General features: G+C 42.5%; 1 protein-coding gene across 21 annotated transcripts in view; it reads left to right on the top strand.

Moving 5' to 3' along the window:
• The window catches only part of Graf (GTPase regulator associated with FAK), a 550,104-nt gene that overhangs the window by 416,335 nt on the left and 108,728 nt on the right, over positions 1-25,041 (top strand). For 19 of the 21 annotated variants that reach the window (XR_011394106.1, XR_011394105.1, XM_070100893.1 and 16 more), the window contains 3 exons: positions 12,238-12,348; positions 14,227-14,331; positions 15,265-15,339. Coding sequence is in view for 19 of the 21 variants with exons in the window: in XM_070100893.1 (XP_069956994.1) it covers positions 12,238-12,348; positions 14,227-14,331; positions 15,265-15,339 (291 nt within the window). In the remaining 2 variants the exon portion in view is untranslated. The remainder of the gene's footprint in view (positions 1-12,237; positions 12,349-14,226; positions 14,332-15,264; positions 15,340-25,041) is intronic. The other 2 variants (XM_070100895.1, XM_070100908.1) reach the window with 1 other exon arrangement.

A 25,041-nucleotide genomic window follows, 5' to 3' on the forward strand; every position in this document is an offset into this window, starting at 1 on the left:
CTACTGTTGTTGTTGCTACTACTACTGTTGTTATTGCTGCTACTACTGTTGTTGCTGCTACTACTGTTGTTGCTGCTACTACTACTGTTGTTGTTGCTGCTACTACTACTGTTGTTGTTGCTGCTACTGTTGTTGCTACTACTACTGTTGTTGCTGCTACTACTACTGTTGTTACTGCTACTACTGTTGTTGCTGCTACTACTGTTGTTGTTGCTACTACTGTTGTTGCTGCTACTACTGTTGTTGCTACTACTACTGTTGCTGCTACTACTACTGTTGTTGCTGCTACTACTGTTGTTGCTGCTACTACTACTGTTGTTGTTGCTACTACTACTACTGTTGTTGTTGCTGCTACTACTGTTGTTGTTGCTACTACTACTGTTGTTGCTGCTATTACTGTTGTTGCTGCTACTACTGTTGTTGTTGCTGCTACTACTACTGTTGTTGTTGCTACTACTACTGTTGTTGCTGCTACTACTACTGTTGTTGTTGCTGCTACTACTGTTGTTGTTGCTACTACTACTACTACTACTGTTGTTGCTACTACTACTGTTGTTGCTGCTACTACTGTTGTTGCTGCTACTACTGTTGTTATTGCTACTACTACTACTGTTGTTGCTACTACTACTGTTGTTGTTGCTACTACTACTGTTGTTGCTGCTACTTGTTGTTCCTGCTACTACTGTTGTTGTTGCTGCTACTACTACTGTTGTTGCTGCTACTACTGTTGTTGCTGCTACTACTGTTGTTGCTGCTACTACTGTTGTTGCTACTACTACTGTTGTTGCTGCTACTACTACTGTTGTTGCTGCTACTACTGTTGTTGCTGCTACTACTGTTGTTGCTGCTACTACTGTTGTTGCTGCTACTACTGTTGTTGTTGCTGCTACTACTGTTGTTGTTGCTGCTACTACTACTGTTGTTGTTGCTGCTACTACTGTTCTTGCTGCTACTACTGTTGCTGCTACTACTAATACTGTTGTTGCTGCTACTGTTGTTGTTGCTGCTACTACTACTGTTGTTGCTGCTACCACTGTTGTTGCTGCTACTACTGTTGTTGTTGCTGCTACTACTGTTGTTGTTGCTGCTACTACTGTTGTTGTTGCTGCTACTACTGTTGTTGTTGCTGCTACTACTGTTGTTGTTGCTGCTACTACTGTTGTTGTTGCTGCTACTACTGTTGTTGCTGCTATTACTGTTGTTGCTGCTACTACTGTTGTTGCTCCTACTACTGTTGTTGCTGCTACTACTGTTGTTGCTGCTACTACTGTTGTTGCTGCTACTGCTGTTGTTGCTACTACTGTTGTTGCTGCTACTACTGCTGTTGTTGCTACTACTGTTGTTGCTGCTACTACTGTTCTTGCTGCTACTACTGTTGTTGCTGCTACTACTGTTGTTGCTGCTACTACTGTTGTTGCTGCTACTACTGTTGTTGCTGCTACTACTGTTGTTGCTGCTACTACTGTTGTTGCTACTACTGTTGTTGTTGCTACTACTGTTGTTGCTGCTACTACTGTTGTTGCTGCTACTACTGTTGTTGCTGCTACTACTGTTGTTGCTGCTACTACTGTTGTTGCTGCTACTACTGTTGTTGCTGCTACTACTGTTGTTGTTGCTACTACTGCTGTTGTTGCTACTACTGTTGTTGCTGCTACTACTGTTGTTGCTGCTACTACTGTTGTTGCTGCTACTACTGCTGTTGTTGCTACTACTGTTGTTGCTGCTACTACTGTTGTTGCTGCTACTACTGTTGTTGCTACTACTGTTGTTGTTGCTACTACTGTTGTTGCTGCTACTACTGTTGTTGCTGCTACTACTGTTGTTGCTGCTACTACTGTTGTTGCTGCTACTACTGTTGTTGTTGCTACTACTGTTGTTGCTGCTACTACTGCTGTTGTTGCTACTACTGTTGTTGCTGCTACTACTGCTGTTGTTGCTACTACTGTTGTTGTTGCTACTACTACTGTTGTTGTTGTTGCTACTACTACTGTTGTTGCTACTACTACTGTTGTTGTTGTTACTACTACTACTACTGTTGTTGTTGCTTCTACTACTGTTGTTGCTACTACTACTGTTGTTGTTGCTACTACTACTGTTGTTACTGCTACTACTGTTGTTGCTGCTACTGTTGTTGCTGCTACTGTTGTTGCTGCTACTGTTGTTGCTGCTACTACTGTTATTGTTGCTACTGCTGCTGTTGTTGCTACTATTGTTGTTGCTACTACTGTTGTTGCTGCTACTACTGTTGTTGCTGCTACTACTGTTGTTGCTGCTACTACTGTTGTTGCTGCTACTACTGTTGTTGCTGCTACTACTGTTGTTGCTGTTACTGCTGTTGTTGCTACTACTGTTGTTGCTGCTACTACTGTTGTTGCTGCTACTACTGTTGTTGCTGCTACTACTGTTGTTGCTGCTACTACTGTTGTTGCTGCTACTACTGTTGTTGCTGCTACTACTGTTGTTGCTGCTACTACTGTTGTTGCTGCTACTACTGTTGTTGCTGCTACTACTGTTGTTGCTACTACTGTTGTTGCTGCTACTACTGTTGTTGCTGCTACTACTGTTGTTGCTGCTACTACTGTTGTTGCTGCTACTACTGTTGTTGCTGCTACTACTGTTGTTGCTACTACTGTTGTTGCTGCTACTACTGTTGTTGCTGCTACTACTGTTGTTGCTGCTACTACTGTTGTTGCTGCTACTACTGTTGTTGCTGCTACTACTGTTGTTGCTGCTACTACTGTTGTTGCTACTACTACTACTGTTGTTGTTGCTACTACTGTTGTTGCTGCTACTACTGTTGTTGCTGCTACTACTGTTGTTGCTGCTACTACTGTTGTTGTTGCTGCTACTACTGTTGTTGCTGCTACTACTGTTGTTGCTGCTACTACTGTTGTTGTTGCTGCTACTACTACTGTTGTTGTTGCTGCTACTACTACTGTTGTTGTTGCTGCTACTACTGTTATTGTTGCTGCTACTACTGTTGTTGCTGCTACTACTACTGTTGTTGTTGCTGCTACTACTACTGTTGTTGTTGCTGCTACTACTACTGTTGTTGTTGCTGCTACTACTGTTTTTGATGCTACTACTACTGTTGTTGTTGCTGCTACTACTGTTTTTGATGCTACTACTACTGTTGTTGTTGCTGCTACTACTGTTGTTGCTGCTACTACTACTGTTGTTGCTGCTACTACTACTGTTGTTGTTGCTGCTACTACTGTTGTTGTTGCTGCTACTACTGTTGTTGTTGCTACTACTACTGTTGTTGCTGCTACTACTACTGTTGTTGCTGCTACTACTACTGTTGTTGTTGCTGCTACTACTACTGTTGTTGTTGCTGCTACTACTGTTGTTGTTGCTGCTACTACTACTGTTGTTGTTGCTGCTACTACTGTTGTTGCTGCTACTACTACTGTTGTTGTTGCTGCTACTACTGTTGTTGTTGCTGCTACTACTACTGTTGTTGTTGCTGCTACTACTACTGTTGTTGTTGCTGCTACTACTACTGTTGTTGTTGCTGCTACTACTACTGTTGTTGTTGCTGCTACTACTACTGTTGTTGTTGCTGCTACTACTACTGTTGTTGTTGCTGCTACTACTACTGTTGTTGTTGCTGCTACTACTACTGTTGTTGTTGCTGCTACTACTACTGTTGTTGTTGCTGCTACTACTACTACTGTTGTTGTTGCTGCTACTACTACTGTTGTTGTTGCTGCTACTACTACTACTGTTGTTGTTGCTGCTACCCTTACTGTTGTTGTTGTTGCTACTACTACTACTATTACTACTAGTACTACTACTACTACTACTACTCCTGCTATCCTGCTATCCTGCTACTACTGCTGATTCTCTTACTGTTCGTGTGTTGTTGTTGCTGCTTCTGCCACTCTTGCTGTTGCCACTGCAACTGCTGCTGTTGGTGCTGTTCAACTATTGCAGCAGCAGCTGCTGCTGCTGTGTCGTGGCTGCCTGCAAGGTTATTTATACCGTAGTGAGACAATCTCGAGAAACAACAGTACGTCCCAAGAGACATCCTTATGTATACAAATCAATAGTTTTATTAGTGTGTGTGTGTGTGTGTGTGTGTGTGTGTGTGTGTGTGTGTATGTCTTAGATAATGGTAAGGCTTATTAATAAAAAAAGTTAGTATATAGTTGATATAATTGGTAGAAAGTCCCAAATTATGCAAAGCTTTTCAGGGGGAACTAGAGTATTAACCTCTAACTACCGGACAGTGATTTAGTTACGTTAGTTTACTAGAACGATGTAGTTAGCAGACTTAGACGTTGATTATAGCAATTTAATCTATGACATTCTTGAAGTTTTGATAATCTGTGTGCAAAACAATCACTGGGGAGTTGAATGATAGCTCTAGGCCTTTCGTGTTGCAATCACATCATCAGGAGCTTGCAGTGATGCAGACAAAAGTTGGAATTCCGAGGAAATATGTTCGGAGGAAGTGTGTCTGCTCCAGCAGGCAGGTGGGTTGAGCAGGTGGGTTGAGCAGGTGGGTTGGACTGGTGGGTTGGGCAGGTGGGTTGAGCAGGTGGGTTGAGCAGGTGGGTTGGACTGGTGGGTTGAGCAGGTGGGTTGGACTGGTGGGTTGAGCAGGTGGGTTGGACTGGTGGGTTGAGCAGGTGGGTTGGACTGGTGGGTTGGGCAGGTGGGTTGGACCGGTAGATTGGACAGGTGGGTTGGGCAGGTGGGTTGGACTGGTGGGTTGGGCAGGTGGGTTGGACAGGTAGATTGGACAGGTGGGTTGGGCAGGTGGGTTGGACTGGTGGGTTGGGCAGGTGGGTTGGACAGGTAGATTGGACAGGTGGGTTGGGCAGGTGGGTTGGACTGGTGGGTTGGGCAGGTGGGTTGGACAGGTAGATTGGACAGGTGGGTTGGGCAGGTGGGTTGGACTGGTGGGTTGGGCAGGTGGGTTGGACAGGTAGATTGGACAGGTGGGTTGGGCAGGTGGGTTGGACTGGTGGGTTGGGCAGGTGGGTTGGACAGGTAGATTGGACAGGTGGGTTGGGCAGGTGGGTTGGACTGGTGGGTTGGGCAGGTGGGTTGGACAGGTAGATTGGACAGGTGGGTTGGGCAGGTGGGTTGGACTGGTGGGTTGGGCAGGTGGGTTGGACAGGTAGATTGGACAGGTGGGTTGGGCAGGTGGGTTGGACAGGTGGGTTGGACAGGTGGGTTCGGCATGTGGGTTGGACAGGTGGGTTGGGGAGAAACAACAGCACCTCATAGACATGGTTCTTGGCCCACCCCAAACGTACCCTCAACCCACCCACCTAACCCCCTCCTGTGTAAGGAAGGAGTCACGTGACCAAAAACTTGTCTTAGTGAGGATGGGGGGGGGTTTAGGGGAGAGGAGAATGTGGGGTTAGTAATGGGGGTTTGATCCGAGGAAGAAGAGTAGCTAAGAGATAAGATAAGATTTCGTTCGGATTTTTAACCCCGGAGGGTTAGCCACCCAGGATAACCCAAGAAAGTCAGTGCGTCATCGAGGACTGTCTAACTTATTTCCATTGGGGTCCTTAATCTTGTCCCCCAGGATGCGACCCACACCAGTCGACTAACACCCAGGTACCTATGTGCTGCTAGGTGAACAGGACAATAGGTGTAAGGAAACGTGTCGGAATTTCCACCCGCCGGGAATCGAACCCGGGCCCTCCGTGTGTGAAGCGGGAGCTTTAGCCACCAGACCACCTTCTCATAGTTTGTAAGAGTCACTTGCAATCTTAAATCTTCCTGTAGTATTACAGGGCAGAAAGTCTGCCAGAGTGCAAAACTTTTACCAACCTTCCAGTTCATTCTTACATGAGAGGAGGGTTGTCCCTCTCGTGGTGTGGGGGGGGGATGTGAGTGTGGGGTGAGAGGTCTGAGGTAGTAATAATTGTTATGGGACTCGTTACAGGGAGGGGTTCGCTATAAAAGTGGTCTTCCTTCACTCTCTCAGTCTCTCCCTCGCTCACACTCCTTCACTCTAGTCATTCCTTCCTCATCTCGTCTCTCATACCTTCCAGGGAAGCAGCCAGGATAGATGACTGTGGGAGGGAGGGTGTGGAGGGGTGGTGGGAGGGAAGGTGGTAGTTGGGGTAGGTTGTGTGGGTGGCTGGAGGGAGGGTGGTAGGTTGTGGTAGGTTGGGTGGGTGGCTGGAGGGAAGGTGGTAGTTCTGGTAGGTTGGGTGGGTGGCTGGAGGGAGGGTGGTAGTTCTGGTAGGTTGGGTGGGTGGCTGGAGGGAGGGTGGTAGTTCTGGTAGGTTGGGTGGGTGGCTGGAGGGAGGGTGGTAGTTGGGGTAGGTTGGGTGGGTGGCTGGAGGGAGGGTGGCAGTTCTGGTAGGTTGGGTGGGTGGCTGGAGGGAGGGTGGTAGTTCTGGTAAGTTGGGTGGGTGGCTGGAGGGAGGGTGGTAGTTCTGGTAGGTTGGGTGGGTGGCTGGAGGGAGGGTGGTAGTTCTGGTAGGTTGGGTGGGTGGCTGGAGGGAAGGTGGTAGTTCTGGTAGATTGGGTGGGTGGCTGGAGGGAGGGTGGTAGTTGTGGTAGTTTGGGTGGGGGGCGGGAGGGAGGGTGGTAGTTGTGGTAGGTTGGGTGGGTGGCTGGAGGGAGGGTGGTAGTTGTGGTAGGTTGGGTGGGTGGCTGGAGGGAGGGTGGTAGTTCTGGTAGCTTGGGTGGGTGGCTGGAGGGAAGGTGGTAGTTCTGGTAGGTTGGGTGGGTGGCTGGAGGGAGGGTGGTAGTTCTGGTAGGTTGGGTGGGTGGCTGGAGGGAGGGTGGTAGTTCTGGTAGGTTGGGTGGGTGGTTGGAGGGAGGGTGGTAGTTCTGGTAGGTTGGGAGGGTGGCTGGAGGGAGGGTGGTAGTTCTGGTAGGTTGGGCGGGTGGCTGGAGGGAGGGTGGTAGTTCTGGTAGGTTGGGTGGGTGGCTGGAGGGAAGGTGGTAGTTCTGGTAGGTTGGGCGGGTGGCTGGAGGGAGGGTGGCAGTTCTGGTAGGTTGGGCGGGTGGCTGGAGGGAGGGTGGTAGTTCTGGTAGGTTGGGTGAGTGGTTGGAGGGAGGGTGGTAGTTCTGGTAGGTTGGGTGGGTGGTTGGAGGGAGGGTGGTAGTTCTGGTAGGTTGGGTGGGTGGTTGGAGGGAGGGTGGTAGTGCAGGGTGTGGCAGGGCGTGGTTGCACACAGTGATGCTCTGACATTTGCAGGTGACCACAATACCTCTGATAATGGTCCTTAACACAGGTTGCTGCCACCTTGATGTCAAGGTCACAGACCAAGTGATACTGGCCCTCTACACACACACACACACACACACACACACACACACACACACACACACACACACACACACACACACACACACACACACACACACACACACACAATCTGGAGTGTGAAGTAGTGGAGGATCCATACATAGCTTTAAGAAGAGGTATGATAAGGCTCTTGGAGCATAGAAACTAGTGAAGAGGTGGGGCCAGGAGCTGTGACTCAACCCCTGCAACCACAAATGGGCGAGTACAAATAGGTGAGTACACCCGCACAATATATATATATATATATATATATATATATATATATATATATATATATATATATATATATATATATATATATATATATATATATATATACGTATATATATTATAGGGGAAGTGGATAAAAAGGCTTCAAGGAAGATTATTTTAATTTCTTCCTGAAGCCGTTTGAACATTCCACTTCCCCTACCACCCCATCTTTTCATATTTTTTTTTTTTTACCAATAGGAATATTTTATTACATATATATTGGTACAAAAGATTTAAGAGATACATTGTTGATATAAAGGTGGCATATACGGTACATGTTGTTACGTGTGTATCACCGATTATAAGGCGAAAATCTCATCCAGCTCCTCAGAGCTGGGGGCGTGTGCCCAAAATACAGCAGGCATTACCCCTTTGAACAGCTGCACAATATATGTTGTGCTGAATATGTAAAACTGGTCAATTAGCAAGAACTCATTTAAAATTAAGTCCTTTCTAAAATTTTCTCTTATACATTTAAAGATATACTTTTTCATTTATGTTAATATAAAAATTAATGATTTTATACCAAAAGTACCTTAGGAAACTTACCTAACCTTATTTAACAAGCACAATTTAATTTATCCTAATCCAACTAAATATATTTTATATAAGCTCACAATAATTTAATAATAAAGAAACACAATGAAATATTTTTTTTTCGTTAGTCAGAATGATTTTTGCGAAATTATTGCATACACAAATTTTTGCTTACCATATTTGCCAAGAAATGCATTGCGATTTAAGCTAAAATTGCAAGTTTTACTTATTCAGCACGAGAGATTTATATATACATGTATATATACAGTGGACCCCCACTTAACGATCACCTCCAAATGCGACCAATTATGTAAGTGTATTTATGTAAGTGCGTTTGTACGTGTATGTTTGGGGGTCTGAAATGGACTAATCTACTTCACAATATTCCTTATGGGAAAAAATTCGGTCAGTACTGGCACCTGAACATACTACTGGAATGAAAAAAGTTCGTTAACCGGGGGTCCACTGTATATCTATATATACTGTATATATAGAGTGGTACCCTGAGTTTCGGCCATAATTAGTTCCAGAAGGCTGTTCGAGTGCCGTTACCGAACGATGAAGAAGTTTCTTGGCAAGTGGTTCAGCTATGTTATAGAAGCCGTTGTTCTGGTTGAAGTTGTTGGTTATAGAGATAAGCGATGATTTCAGGATTCTTCGGTATTGAGTGTTGTCTTCTCTGGCAATAAGTCTTGAGTTTCTGTAGTTTATTAAATGGTTGTGTGAATTACGGTGTTGTACACAGGCATCCCTTGTATCGTCAGACCTGCTTGCGTATTGGTGTTATGAAATACGTGTTTGGAGGTCTCTTGATGTTTCACCCACGTATAATTTGCTGAAGTCATTACAAGGGATTGTGTATACCCCTGCAGAGGATGGAAGCTTGTCATTTCTATTACTGGTAATACGCAGGCAGGTCTGTCGATACAAGGAATGCCTGCGTACGACACCGTATTTCACACAACCATTTAATAAACTACAGAAACTCAAGACTTATCGCCAGAGAAGACAACACTCAATACCGAAGAATCCTGAAATCATCGCTTATCTCTATAACCAACAACTTCAACCAGAACAATGGCTTCTATAACATAGCTGAACCACTTGCCAAGAAACTTCTTCATCGCTATCCCACATAAGAACACTGTAGAAGGTCTGCTCACAAACTTATCCAATCTCATTTACAAGCTACCCAAGATTTTAGACTCTATAACCCCACTCAGTAGATCATCAGATGCAGCATTCTCCACCTGACCTCAGCATTCTGAACCTGACTATAAATACTCACGTACCTTCCACCCCAGGTAGATCTGTGTGTGACTTGAAAAAGCCCACTGTGTGGGCGAAACTTTGTCAATAAAGGATCACATTATACTACATGTGTTTATATTTCCATTGTGTTGGTATTTTATACCATTTATTTCCATCCAGAATTACTGACAATATGTAAAGTAAAAGGACACAAGTGCAACTAATGTGACATTTTATTGTGGCAACGTTTCGCTCTCCAGGAGCTTTGTCAAGCAAAACGTTGCCACAATAAAATGTCACAGTAGTTGCACTTGTGCCCTTTTGCTTTACAACTGTGACCATACTTCCTCTTCCCACAACCATGGTACATCCATTAACATGGTTATACTATGTATAGGAAGGCCTCGCTTGTACAGCAGATTAATGTCCAGGATACTGCTGTAAAGTGAAAATCAATGTATTTTTACTTTCAAACACATATAAAACCCTGATAACATGTTTACACTATCATTATTAAGTGAGCAATACAGTGGACCCCCGGTTAACGATATTTTTTCACTCCAGAAGTGTGTTCAGGTGCCAGTACTGACCGAATTTGTTCCCATAAGGAATATTGTGAAGTAGATTAGTCCATTTCAGACCCCCAAACATACACGTACAAACGCACTTACATAAATACAATTACATAATTGGTCGCATTCGGAGGTGATCGTTAAGCGGGGGTCCACTGTATTTTTACTTTCAAACACATATAAAAGCCTGATAACATATTTACACTATCATTATTAATTGAGCAATAGAGCTATTCCTAAAAAAATGCATATGCGGTACACACGTTGCTTACCTTAAAACATTTTTGTACTTAGCATATAGTGAGTGGTGAATATATTTATTGTAGGAAGTCTGAATAAATGAAGAATGGGTATAATAGAAAACTGCTGCATTAGTGAAACATTGTAAGGCAAAGCGCTGTAAAGTGGAGCCCACCTGTACATATATATGATTTTTTTTTAATAACAAAGACAAGTTAAACAGGTTCAAAACATTACAGTGTCGAGCATGGTGGAGTCATTCGTCTATTATCATCTTTATTGCTAAATTGAGTTAATAAACTCATTCAACGTTTCTTTGTTTCTTTTTGCTGTCAGAGCCGTAAATAATAAAACATTATATATATATTACACCTACATCCGACTTATGACCGAGTTCAGTTCCGAGAAACCGGTCGTTAGTCGAAATGGTCGTAAGTCGAACTTTACTACTGAATATCAGCAAAACATTTTTGTAATGACTTTATTTTATTGTTTTATTTTGGTATTTCATGTTTTACTTTACTTTTTATCTTGTTAGTACTGTATTTTATACTGTAAGGTTTAGGATAAACACTGTGTACAACACAAATAGTTGTGATGAATGGTTTGAAAAACCGACAAGTTGAAGATTGAGACACTTATGCAACATATGGGAATCTTTATTCAGGAAACGTTTCACCACACAGTGGCTTCATCAGTCCAATACAAAGTAGAAAGGCGTAAGGAGAGGAGGAGTTTGAGGTAATCAGTCCCTCAGCCTGGAGTCGATGTGTTCAGTCCATCAATCTTGTATTTCACTCCCATCCTGTTGTGATTAATATTTTATGTAATGCCACTATAATTTTGTACAGTATCCATTTTCTTAATACATATAGAAAAATATATGATTATTGTACGAAATAAATTTATGCCTATAATATATAAGGAGGTTTTGTGGGTGAGGGGCTTGGACTTCCAGCAAGCTAGTGTGGGAGCATGTTAGATAGGAGTGAATGGAGACAGGGGGTTTTTGGGACCTGACGAGCAGTTGGGGTGTGAGCAGGGTAATATTTAGTGGAGGGATTCAGGGAAACTGGTTAGCTGGACTTGAGTCCTGGAAATGGGAAGTACAGTGCCTGAGCTTTAAAGGAGGGGTTTGGGATATTGGCACATGTAAATACAAAACACATACAGTGGACCCCCGCTTAACGATCACCTCCCAATGCGACCAATTATGTAAGTGTATTTATGTAAGTGCGTTTGTACGTGTATGTTTGGCTGTCTGAAATGGACTAATCTACTTCACAATATTCCTTATGGGAACAAATTCGGTCAGTACTGGCACCTGAACATACTTCTGGAATGAAAAAATATCGTAAATGGGGGTCCACTGTATATGTAAATGCAAAACACATATACTAAATGCAAAACAGCCACTGTGAAAGTATAATGAACTTTCAAGTGCTTTCATGATTTCTCATATTATCAAGGCCCTAGATAATGTGAGAAATTTTGCAAGCACTTGGAAGTTCACAATTTTTTTCACAGTGGTTGTTTTGCATACTGTAATATCACCTTTTTACTGTGATCTTATTGCATACATGTATACAGACACCCCCCCCCCCAACTTACGAACAAGTTACATTCCAGAAGGCTGTTCGTATCTTGAATTGTTTGTAAGTCGTTATTTTGCCATTTTCTGTTGCTATGATTATTATTGTTCTCTCTCTACTGTTGTTCATTGACAACTTAGACAGTTCTCTACAGTATCACTAATGTACGGTTCTTAATACTAAAGCATATTTTAATCATAAATACTGTAATAAAAAATTTCTTACATTTTTAATTGGTACTTTAACTAACACGGCAGTCTGTTCGTATGTCCGAATGTTCGTAACTCGAATGTTCGTAAGTAGGGTAGCGTCTGTATAAATTTACATAAAAAATATAAAACCAGTTAATCTGGTATGCAGGATGGTGTATTCATTATGTTGTTAGTCCCCTGATACTAGAACCTTGTTATGCCTCCCACTACAGCCAGCATTGGAGAAATGTTTGCAATGATTTTGTTGTGTAAAATAGAATTAGTAAAGATGTTGTCTCCGTCACGTCTTGCAGGCTGATGCATCGGTAGAGATGGAACAGCGGCACTTCGTCCACGCCTCACTGGATTATGTGTTTCTGCTTCAGGAGGTCCAGGAGAGAAAGAAATTTGAATTTGTTGAGACGGTGAGTTGCTTTGTAGACTCCATACACTGCTTTAAGAGAAGATAGAGCCCACAAGGCTAGTTAGGCTAGGTAAGGTTTGTCAGGAAACAGGACAAGTGTTTCCTGACATGGGTCTTAGTCATATAATGACCCACAGCTAGAGCTTTTGGTCATCTGACCAAGACCTTCTGCTGACAAGGCTAGTCCATTGTGGATATATATATAGCCTCTCCTTACTTAATGACGGAGGCTGAGTTTTCAAAGACTTAGTCTGTTCCACAATATTTCTTATACTACCATACTGTATACAGAAGTACAAATAACTATAAATTTGTATTATGTTCATCTTTCAAAATTTCAGATGTATATTTTGCAGCTGCTATATTATAATGATATAATATTTTAGATTTATATAGACTGTTTCTTTTTGTTATGGTCAGGACCTCCAAAATGGTCTTGAAAAATCACTTTGCACTTGGTAAGAATTTCTCCTACATTAATTTCCCATATAAATATTTCCTATATAAATAAATTCCTGCATAAATCTTTAACACTTTTCTCACTTTAAAAACTGATTATATTTTTAATTTTTAAAATTTTATTGGTTCTTTATTTCAATAATGGCACTGTAATAAAAACTAGTAACTTTTTTATGTATTTTCCATTTTGCTGCCATCTAGTGACACTTTTAGAACTACGGTATTTCTTTTATAAGTATTGTTTTTGTTGTATTTACATAATGTCAGAACAGTTGTCTTTCATAACTAATGTTTGTGTGGCTAATAAACCTAGGTGATTTTTTATGGTTTACCAGATCGTTTTATGTTATTGATGAATGTTTAGTAAACCCTTCATTTAATGGATATTTTCAGAGTCATAGATTTATTTCCACATGATATAATGTTTGTGCAGAATTGGGTCACTTGGCCCAAAAACAATGGACAAGGTCGGCTAGTTACAGAACTGCCCGTTAGTGCTACGAAATAATTTCAGCTGTTTGCTATGGTCAACTTTACTGGCCATCTCCTTCCCACTCTTAATCTGTTAAATCAAGGCTTTAAACCATGGTATGGGTGGGGTTAAAACTCATGACAAGTGAGCGATAAAACTCCTGGCCAGTGGCCTAGTGGCTTACACACTGGCCCTGGAATTTTACGACTCACTTGCCATGGGTTCTAACCCCACCTGTTCCATGGCTTGTTTGCAGTCATGTTATTATGATTTCATGAGTCAAGGTTTTACTGTTATTTATTCATAAAATTGTTTTAGTAATGTTCATTTGTTTAGATTTTAGAGGAACCACATTATATCCATAGGAAAAATACAGTGCGTAGTGGAAAGAGACTGAATGAATCTATCAGGTCTTCTCTCTTTCATAATTAACCTATTTATAATTTTGAGAAAAATAGTTTAGTCTTAAAATCCTCTGGTATTTCTTGTAAATACAGTCAACTCTCTTAAAAGCTCGTCTTTACAGTGCACTTGTTATTAAATGCAGTTGAAAAAATTCATTCAAAATTGATGTGCCCCTTAAAAGGCCATCATAGTAAGTGTTATTCAGTTGCATTTGTAAGGAAATTGCAAATACAATATCCTTACATGATGTCAGCCAGGAAGAATTTTATTAAGTTTGCACAAACAGATAGTATATTGACAAACATTATATATCATAGCTGACAAGTGATATTCACTAATATCCCAGTTAGGGATCTGTATCTGTATATCTATCAGACTAGCTTTATTAGAGAGGATACTGTTACCTGTACGTACAGTATTATTGTTCACTAAAGCAAATATCTAATGTACATTATTTTTGTTTAGGCTAAAAAGAGACAGTATGTTTTTTTGCCTGTAGGACTATTGCTTGAAAATAAATCTTATAGATGTCAATGTTCGCAGCTGTTGAGTTATATGTATGGGTGGCTGACATTCTACCACCAAGGCCACGAGGTTTTCAATGACTGTAGCCCATATATGCGTGACCTTCAAGTTAGAGTACAAAGGGTAAGTTGATATTTTCTGTTTATTTGGGGCCACAGAGGTAGAAGTCTATTAAATTTAAATTCAAATTTTTATTTCTCATTGTGACACAAAAATTATGTAACCGGCATATAATAAAACAATGGTAGGGACATAAGAAAGCCACTAGTATGTAAAGAACTGGTTCCTGCTTACAATATTGTTTATATTTGATTACCTCAGTAGAATTTGGTTATTGTTAATTTTTTATTGTATTTACAAATACGATATTAAGTTTAAGCATTAACATCTCATGGATTTGTATTGTACCTCAAGCCTCAGAGCTGTTTGAAAATTAGCTTAAAGGTCATTATTATTTTCACGTTTCCAGCTACAGTGGAATCTCAGTACTTGAACAGCTCCCTACTCGAACAAAGCTCAGCACTCGACCAAACAAACATGATTTGTCAGAACTTCACTGGTAAACTATTTCATGTTTCATTGCATTTTTTGGTGTTTTTTTTTATATTTTTGTATAAATAAGTCACCATGGGGCTTACGAAGATTAGTGATAACAGCCAACCAAAAAGAAAATTGGTTGGGAAGAATCTGTTCGAGTATCTAATGGATCGGCACTCAAATAGCCCTCTGGAATGAATTAAATTCGAGTACCAAGGTTCCACTGTACCATGGAGAGCAAAAAGGCACAATACCATGACTAGAAAAGTTCACAAATACCTGCACATAGGAGAGAGAGAAAAGCTTATAATGTCATTTTGGTCCAACTTGGATCATCACAGGTCATTTGTGTATGATCCGAGTTGTACCAAAATAACTTTATAAGCTTTTGCCTCTCCTGTGTGCAGGTTATTTGTCCAGGTACCAAACTTTTTATTATCAATTTTTAACTGACTTGATTAATTTCCATAGCTTTTAACAAATGTATATTTCTCATGTATTTGCCATTTGATGATACAGACACGAGAAAACTTTGAAGCCACACGTCAGGAGTCAGTACAGCTGAAGAACAAGATGCTGGAGGTGCGTAAAACGGTAATGTGTCTCCCGCTGCTTCTCACTAACTCACGCCAACCCTCGCCCACTCTCCACCGATCTATGTAAAGCTCTAAGAGATACTTTCAAGCAACATATTGCAACCATAAACTTTAGGCAGTGACAAACCTCTTCTCTGTCTCACTTGATGCAAAGTATAATATAGTAATACAATATATTTTTTGATTGTTTATTGCTCAGTGTTTCAAGCAAATACAGATGGGCCATACTTATACAACAACTTAGGTTCCAGGCTACTGTAGGGCCATACTTATACAGAAACTTAGGTTCCAGGCTACTGTAGGGCCATACTTATACAACAACTTAGGTTCCAGGCTACTGTAGGGCCATACTTATACAGCAACTTAGGTTCCAGGCTACTGTAGGGCCATACTTATACAACAACTTAGGTTCCAGGCTACTGTAGGGCCATACTTATACAACAACTTAGGTTCCAGGCTACTGTAGGGCCATACTTATACAACAACTTAGGTTCCAGGCTACTGTAGGGCCATACTTATACAGCAACTTAGGTTCTGAGCTACTGTAGGGCCATACTTATACAACAACTTAGGTTCCAGGCTACTGTAGGGCCATACTTATACAACAACTTAGGTTCCAGGCTACTGTAGGGCCATACTTATACAACAACTTAGGTTCCAGGCTACTGTAGGGCCATACTTATACAACAACTTAGGTTCCAGGCTACTGTAGGGCCATACTTATACAGCAACTTAGGTTCTGGGCTACTGTAGGGCCATACTTATACAACAACTTAGGTTCCAGGCTACTGTAGGGCCATACTTATACAGCAACTTAGGTTCTGGGCTACTGTAGGGCCATACTTATACAACAACTTAGGTTCCAGGCTACTGTAGGGCCATACTTATACAGCAACTTAGGTTCTGGGCTACTGTAGGGCCATACTTATACAACAACTTAGGTTCTGGGCTACTGTAGGGCCATACTTATACAACAACTTAGGTTCCAGGCTACTGTAGGGCCATACTTATACAGCAACTTAGGTTCTGGGCTACTGTAGGGCCATACTTATACAACAACTTAGGTTCCAGGCTACTGTAGGGCCATACTTATACAGCAATTTAGGTTCTGGGCTACTGTAGGGCCATACTTATACAACAACTTAGGTTCTGGGCTACTGTAGGGCCATACTTATACAACAACTTAGGTTCTGGGCTACTGTAGGGCCATACTTATACAGCAACTTAGGTTCTGGGCTACTGTAGGGCCATACTTATACAACAACTTAGGTTCCAGGCTACTGTAGGGCCATACTTATACAGCAAATTAGGTTCTGGGCTACTGTAGGGCCATACTTATACAACAACTTAGGTTCTGGGCTACTGTAGGGCCATACTTATACAACAACTTAGGTTCCAGGCTACTGTAGGGCCATACTTATACAGCAACTTAGGTTCTGGGCTACTGTAGGGCCATACTTATACAACAACTTAGGTTCCAGGCTACTGTAGGGCCATACTTATACAGCAACTTAGGTTCTGGGCTACTGTAGGGCCATACTTATACAACAACTTAGGTTCTGGGCTACTGTAGGGCCATACTTATACAACAACTTAGGTTCTGGGCTACTGTAGGGCCATACTTATACAGCAACTTAGGTTCTGGGCTACTGTAGGGCCATACTTATACAACAACTTAGGTTCCAGGCTACTGTAGGGCCATACTTATACAGCAACTTAGGTTCTGGGCTACTGTAGGGCCATACTTATACAGCAACTTAGGTTCTGGGCTACTGTAGGGCCATACTTATACAGCAACTTAGGTTCCAGGCTACTGTAAGGCCATACTTATGCAGAAACTTAGGTTCCAGGCTACTGTAGGGCCATACTTATACAGCAACTTAGGTTCTGGGCTACTGTAGGGCCATACTTATACAGCAACTTAGGTTCCAGGCTACTGTAGGGCCATACTTATACAGCAACTTAGGTTCCAGGCTACTGTAGGGCCATACTTATACAGCAACTTAGGTTCTGGGCTACTGTAGGGCCATACTTATACAACAACTTAGGTTCCAGGCTACTGTAGGGCCATACTTATACAGCAACTTAGGTTCTGGGCTACTGTAGGGCCATACTTATACAACAACTTAGGTTCTGGGCTACTGTAGGGCCATACTTATACAACAACTTAGGTTCTGGGCTACTGTAGGGCCATACTTATACAACAACTTAGGTTCCAGGCTACTGTAGGGCCATACTTATACAACAACTTAGGTTCTGGGCTACTGTAGGGCCATACTTATACAGCAACTTAGGTTCTGGGCTACTGTAGGGCCATACTTATACAGCAACTTAGGTTCCAGGCTACTGTAGGGCCATACTTATACAGCAACTTAGGTTCTGGGCTACTGTAGGGCCATACTTATACAGCAACTTAGGTTCTGGGCTACTGTAGGGCCATACTTATACAGAAACTTAGGTTCTGGGCTACTGTAGGGCCATACTTATACAACAACTTAGGTTCTGGGCTACTGTAGGGCCATACTTATACAGCAACTTAGGTTCTGGGCTACTGTAGGGCCATACTTATACAACAACTTAGGTTCCAGGCTACTGTAGGGCCATACTTATACAGCAACTTAGGTTCTGGGCTACTGTAGGGCCATACTTATACAACAACTTAGGTTCTGGGCTACTGTAGGGCCATACTTATACAGCAACTTAGGTTCTGGGCTACTGTAGGGCCATACTTATACAGCAACTTAGGTTCCAGGCTACTGTAGGGCCATACTTATACAGCAACTTAGGTTCTGGGCTACTGTAGGGCCATACTTATACAACAACTTAGGTTCTGGGCTACTGTAGGGCCATACTTATAAAACAACTTAGGTTCTGGGCTACTGTAGGGCCATACTTATACAACAACTTAGGTTCCAGGCTACTGTAGGGCCATACTTATACAACAACTTAGGTTCCAGGCTACTGTAGGGCCATACTTATACAACAACTTAGGTTCTGGGCTACTGTAGGGCCATACTTATACAGCAACTTAGGTTCTGGGCTACTGTAGGGCCATACTTATACAGCAACTTAGGTTCCAGGCTACTGTAGGGCCATACTTATACAGCAACTTAGGTTCCGGGCTACTGTAGGGCCATACTTATACAGCAACTTAGGTTCTGGGCTACTGTAGGGCCATACTTATACAGCAACTTAGGTTCTGGGCTACTGTAGGGCCATACTTATACAGCAACTTAGGTTCTGGGCTACTGTAGGGCCATACTTATACAGCAACTTAGGTTCTGGGCTACTGTAGGGCCATACTTATACAACAACTTAGGTTCCAGGCTACTGTAGGGCCATACTTATACAACAACTTAGGTTCCAGGCTACTGTAGGGCCATACTTATACAGCAACTTAGGTTCTGGGCTACTGTAGGGCCATACTTATACAACAACTTAGGTTCTGGGCTACTGTAGGGCCATACTTATACAACAACTTAGGTTCCAGGCTACTGTAGGGCCATACTTATACAACAACTTAGGTTCCAGGCTACTGTAGGGCCATACTTATACAACAACTTAGGTTCTGGGCTACTGTAGGGCCATACTTATACAGCAACTTAGGTTCTGGGCTACTGTAGGGCCATACTTATACAGCAACTTAGGTTCTGGGCTACTGTAGGGCCATACTTATACAGCAACTTAGGTTCTGGGCTACTGTAGGGCCATACTTATACAGCAACTTAGGTTCTGGGCTACTGTAGGGCCATACTTATACAGCAACTTAGGTTCTGGGCTACTGTAGGGCCATATTTATACAACAACTTAGGTTCCAGGCTACTGTAGGGCCATACTTATACAACAACTTAGGTTCTGGGCTACTGTAGGGCCATACTTATACAGCAACTTAGGTTCTGGGCTACTGTAGGGCCATACTTATACAGCAACTTAGGTTCCAGGCTACTGTAGGGCCATACTTATACAGCAACTTAGGTTCTGGGCTACTGTAGGGCCATACTTATACAGCAACTTAGGTTCTGGGCTACTGTAGGGCCATACGTATACAGCAACTTAGGTTCTGGGCTACTGTAGGGCCATACTTATACAGCAACTTAGGTTCTGGGCTACTGTAGGGCCATACTTATACAGCAACTTAGGTTCTGGGCTACTGTAGGGCCATACTTATACAACAACTTAGGTTCCAGGCTACTGTGGGGCCATACTTATACAACAACTTAGGTTCCAGGCTACTGTAGGGCCATACTTATACAGCAACTTAGGTTCTGGGCTACTGTAGGGCCATACTTATACAACAACTTAGGTTCTGGGCTACTGTAGGGCCATACTTATACAACAACTTAGGTTCCAGGCTACTGTAGGGCCATACTTATACAACAACTTAGGTTCCAGGCTACTGTAGGGCCATACTTATACAACAACTTAGGTTCTGGGCTACTGTAGGGCCATACTTATACAGCAACTTAGGTTCTGGGCTACTGTAGGGCCATACTTATACAGCAACTTAGGTTCTGGGCTACTGTAGGGCCATACTTATACAGCAACTTAGGTTCTGGGCTACTGTAGGGCCATACTTATACAGCAACTTAGGTTCTGGGCTACTGTAGGGCCATACTTATACAACAACTTAGGTTCTGGGCTACTGTAGGGCCATACTTATACAGCAACTTAGGTTCTGGGCTACTGTAGGGCCATACTTATACAGCAACTTAGGTTCTGGGCTACTGTAGGGCCATACTTATACAGCAACTTAGGTTCTGGGCTACTGTAGGGCCATACTTATACAGCAACTTAGGTTCTGGGCTACTGTAGGGCCATACTTATACAGCAACTTAGGTTCTGGGCTACTGTAGGGCCATATTTATACAACAACTTAGGTTCCAGGCTACTGTAGGGCCATACTTATACAACAACTTAGGTTCTGGGCTACTGTAGGGCCATACTTATACAGCAACTTAGGTTCTGGGCTACTGTAGGGCCATACTTATACAGCAACTTAGGTTCCAGGCTACTGTAGGGCCATACTTATACAGCAACTTAGGTTCTGGGCTACTGTAGGGCCATACTTATACAGCAACTTAGGTTCTGGGCTACTGTAGGGCCATACTTATACAGCAACTTAGGTTCTGGGCTACTGTAGGGCCATACTTATACAGCAACTTAGGTTCTGGGCTACTGTAGGGCCATACTTATACAGCAACTTAGGTTCTGGGCTACTGTAGGGCCATACTTATACAACAACTTAGGTTCCAGGCTACTGTAGGGCCATACTTATACAACAACTTAGGTTCCAGGCTACTGTAGGGCCATACTTATACAGCAACTTAGGTTCTGGGCTACTGTAGGGCCATACTTATACAACAACTTAGGTTCTGGGCTACTGTAGGGCCATACTTATACAACAACTTAGGTTCCAGGCTACTGTAGGGCCATACTTATACAACAACTTAGGTTCCAGGCTACTGTAGGGCCATACTTATACAACAACTTAGGTTCTGGGCTACTGTAGGGCCATACTTATACAGCAACTTAGGTTCTGGGCTACTGTAGGGCCATACTTATACAGCAACTTAGGTTCTGGGCTACTGTAGGGTAATACTTATACAGCAACTTAGGTTCTGGGCTACTGTAGGGCCATACTTATACAGCAACTTAGGTTCTGGGCTACTGTAGGGCCATACTTATACAGCAACTTAGGTTCTGGGCTACTGTAGGGCCATATTTATACAACAACTTAGGTTCCAGGCTACTGTAGGGCCATACTTATACAGCAACTTAGGTTCTGGGCTACTGTAGGGCCATACTTATACAGCAACTTAGGTTCCAGGCTACTGTAGGGCCATACTTATACAGCAACTTAGGTTCTGGGCTACTGTAGGGCCATACTTATACAGCAACTTAGGTTCTGGGCTACTGTAGGGCCATACTTATACAGCAACTTAGGTTCTGGGCTACTGTAGGGCCATACTTATACAGCAACTTAGGTTCTGGGCTACTGTAGGGCCATACTTATACAGCAACTTAGGTTCTGGGCTACTGTAGGGCCATACTTATACAGCAACTTAGGTTCTGGGCTACTGTAGGGCCATACTTATACAGCAACTTAGGTTCTGGGCTACTGTAGGGCCATACTTATACAGCAACTTAGGTTCTGGGCTACTGTAGGGCCATACTTATACAGCAACTTAGGTTCTGGGCTACTGTAGGGCCATACTTATACAGCAACTTAGGTTCTGGGCTACTGTAGGGCCATACTTATACAGCAACTTAGGTTCTGGGCTACTGTAGGGCCATACTTATACAGCAACTTAGGTTCCAGGCTACTGTAGGGCCATACTTATACAGCAACTTAGGTTCTGGGCTACTGTAGGGCCATACTTATACAGCAACTTAGGTTCCAGGCTACTGTAGGGCCATACTTATACAGCAACTTAGGTTCCAGGCTACTGTAGGGCCATACTTATACAGCAACTTAGGTTCTGGGCTACTGTAGGGCCATACTTATACAGCAACTTAGGTTCTGGGCTACTGTAGGGCCATACTTATACAGCAACTTAGGTTCGGGGCTACTGTAGGGCCATACTTATACAGCAACTTAGGTTCTGGGCTACTGTAGGGCCATACTTATACAGCAACTTAGGTTCTGGGCTACTGTAGGGTCATACTTATACAGCAACTTAGGTTCTGGGCTACTGTAGGGCCATACTTATACAACAACTTAGGTTCTGGGCTACTGTAGGGTCATACTTATACAGCAACTTAGGTTCCGGGCTACTGTAGGGCCATACTTATACAGCAACTTAGGTTCTGGGCTACTGTAGGGTCATACTTATACAGCAACTTAGGTTCTGGGCTACTGTAGGGTCATACTTATACAGCAACTTAGGTTTGGGGCTACTGTAGGGCCATACTTATACAGCAGCTTAGGTTCCAGGCTACTGTAGGGCCACACTTATACAGCAGGTTAGGTTCTGGGCTACTGTAGGGCCATACTTATGCAGCAGGTTAGGTTCTGGGCTACTGTAAGGCCCCCACTTATGCAGCAGGTTAGGTTCTGGGCTACTGTAAGGCCCCACTTATGCAGCAGGTTAGGTTCTGGGCTACTGTAGGGCCATACTTATGCAGAAGGTTAGGCTCTGGGCTACTGTAAGGCCTCACTTATGCAGCAGGTTAGGTTCTGGGCTACTGTAAGGCCCCACTTATGCAGCAGGTTAGGTTCTGGGCTACTGTAAGGCCCCACTTATGCAGCAGGTTAGGTTCTGGGCTACTGTAAGGCCCCACTTATGCAGCAGGTTATGTTCTGGGCTACTGTAAGGCCCCACTTATGCAGCAGGTTAGGTTCTGGGCTACTGTAAGGCCCCACTTATGGAGCAGGTTAGGTTTTGGGCTACTGTAAGGCCCCACTTATGCAGCAGGTTAGGTTCTGGGCTACTGTAAGGCCCCACTTATGGAGCAGGTTAGGTTCTGGGCTGCTGTAAGGCCCCACTTATGCAGCAGGTTAGGTTCTGGGCTACTGTAAGGCCCCACTTACGCAGCAGGTTAGGTTCTGGGCTACTGTAAGGCCCCACTTATGCAGCAGGTTAGGTTCTGGGCTACTGTAAGGCCCCACTTATGCAGCAGGTTAGGTTCTGGGCTACTGTAAGGCCCCACTTATGCAGCAGGTTAGGTTCTGGGCTACTGCTGTAAATTGAAACTGCCTTTTTTCACGTTCAAATGCATTTAAAAGCCTGACAACAATATTTACATTATCATATATTGAGCAGCAGAGCTAGGACTGAAAAATACATATACAGTGGACCCCCGGTTAACGAACTTTTTTCATTCCAGTAGTATGTTCAGGTGCCAGTACTGACCGAATTTGTTCCCATAAGGAATATTGTGAAGTAGATTAGTTCATTTCAGACCCCCAAACATACACGTACAAACGCACTTACATAAATACACTTACATAATTGGTCGCATTTGGAGGTGATCGTTAAGCGGGGGTCCACTGTATAATACACACATTACTTACCTTAAAATATGCTCATCCTTAGCTTATAGTGAGTTGTGAATATATTTATTGTAGGAAGTGTGAATACGGAAAGAATGGCTATAAATGAAAACCGCTGCATTAGCGAAACGTCACAAAGTAAAGTGCTGCAAAGTGAGGCCCTCCTGTACTGTTATTTAACATTGTATTAACACTTAAACGGTCCAAACAGATCGACGTTCAAATTCGTAGCTACAAAAGTAGATATACTTTTCTTTACATATTTTCAAGTATAACAAAAACATAATGTAGATAAAAGTTTTTTTTACACGTTTTCAAATGTAAAACAAAAATTATCTACATTTTTTTACATACTTTCAGATGTTGAAAAAACGTATATATACGTTTGGACCATTTAAGGGTTAAAAATGTGCTACCCGGGCATGAGTTGTGGCAGACTTTACAAGTTGCCCATATGATAAGTTCTGTTTCTTCTTAGTGTCTCAAGAAGACAAAATAAATGAAATTTTTTTTATACTCACTGAACATCTCCCACCAAAGAAGAAAGTTCAATATTTGAGGTTCCACTGTATATATACAGTGGACCCCCGGTTTACGATATTATTTCATTCCAGAAGTATGTTCAGGTGCCAGTACTGACCGAATTTGTTCCCATAAGGAATATTGTGACGTAGATTAGTCCATTTCAGACCCCCAAACATACACGTACAAATGCACTTATATAAATACACTTACATAATTGGTCGCATTGGGAGCTGATCGTTAGGCGGGGGTCCACTGTATTGTGACTCAGAAAAAGAGGAAGCACATTCACCATCATTCATTCACTGACATCACATTTCACATGACTCTCTGAACTGCAGACAATTAAAATTTTTTTTGATATTGCTAAGCAGGCAAATTAATACAGTGGTACTTCGGTATACGTCCAGCTCCCACCTTGAACAATTATGTAAGTGTATTTTTGTGAATGCTTTTGTAAGTGTATTTTTGGGGGTCTGAAATGGATTAATCTACTTTACATTAGTCCTTATGGGAACAAATTCATTTGGTACTTGAATAGATCGGCACTTCAAGAGCCTTCTGGAATTAGGGTCGTATACCTAGGTACCATTGTATATAGATCACTATATATGTACATAAAGTACTTTAGAGTATACAGGAGGACACTGTTTGTATGGCTCTTAGGTTTTGACCTTGTATGATAAGTAAAAATCACCAGCGAGTGGAAAAGAGCATTTTTTCTTTATCAGATGCATCTAAAATGCTCGATAATGTGTTTACACTATCATATATTAAGTGCTAAATACAGCTAGGCATAAAAAACATAAAAAAGTAAAATAAATACACAGTACATGTATATACAATACTTAAAATATAGTGACTCACGAAATCGTAATGACACGATTGCAAACAAACCATACCCCGGCCGGGATTGAACCCGCGGTCAGAGAGTCTCAAAACTCCAGCCCGTCGCGTTAGCCACTAGACCAGCTAGTCACAATAAGATTCGTCCAACTAGGTATATTTCTACACCATAGAAAGGTTAGCATAGGCCACCACTGTGACCACAAATGCAAGTTTTTACATACGAATCTCCAGCTAGCGTGGCCATGACGAACTCTAGCTTAAGTCCCTTCACTGCCGTCAACATGTCTCACGAAATCGTAATGGCACGATTGCAAACAAACCATACCCCAGCCGGGA

Source organism: Cherax quadricarinatus, chromosome 75 (genome assembly GCF_038502225.1).
Source record: "Cherax quadricarinatus isolate ZL_2023a chromosome 75, ASM3850222v1, whole genome shotgun sequence".
Taxonomy (NCBI): domain Eukaryota; kingdom Metazoa; phylum Arthropoda; class Malacostraca; order Decapoda; family Parastacidae; genus Cherax; species Cherax quadricarinatus.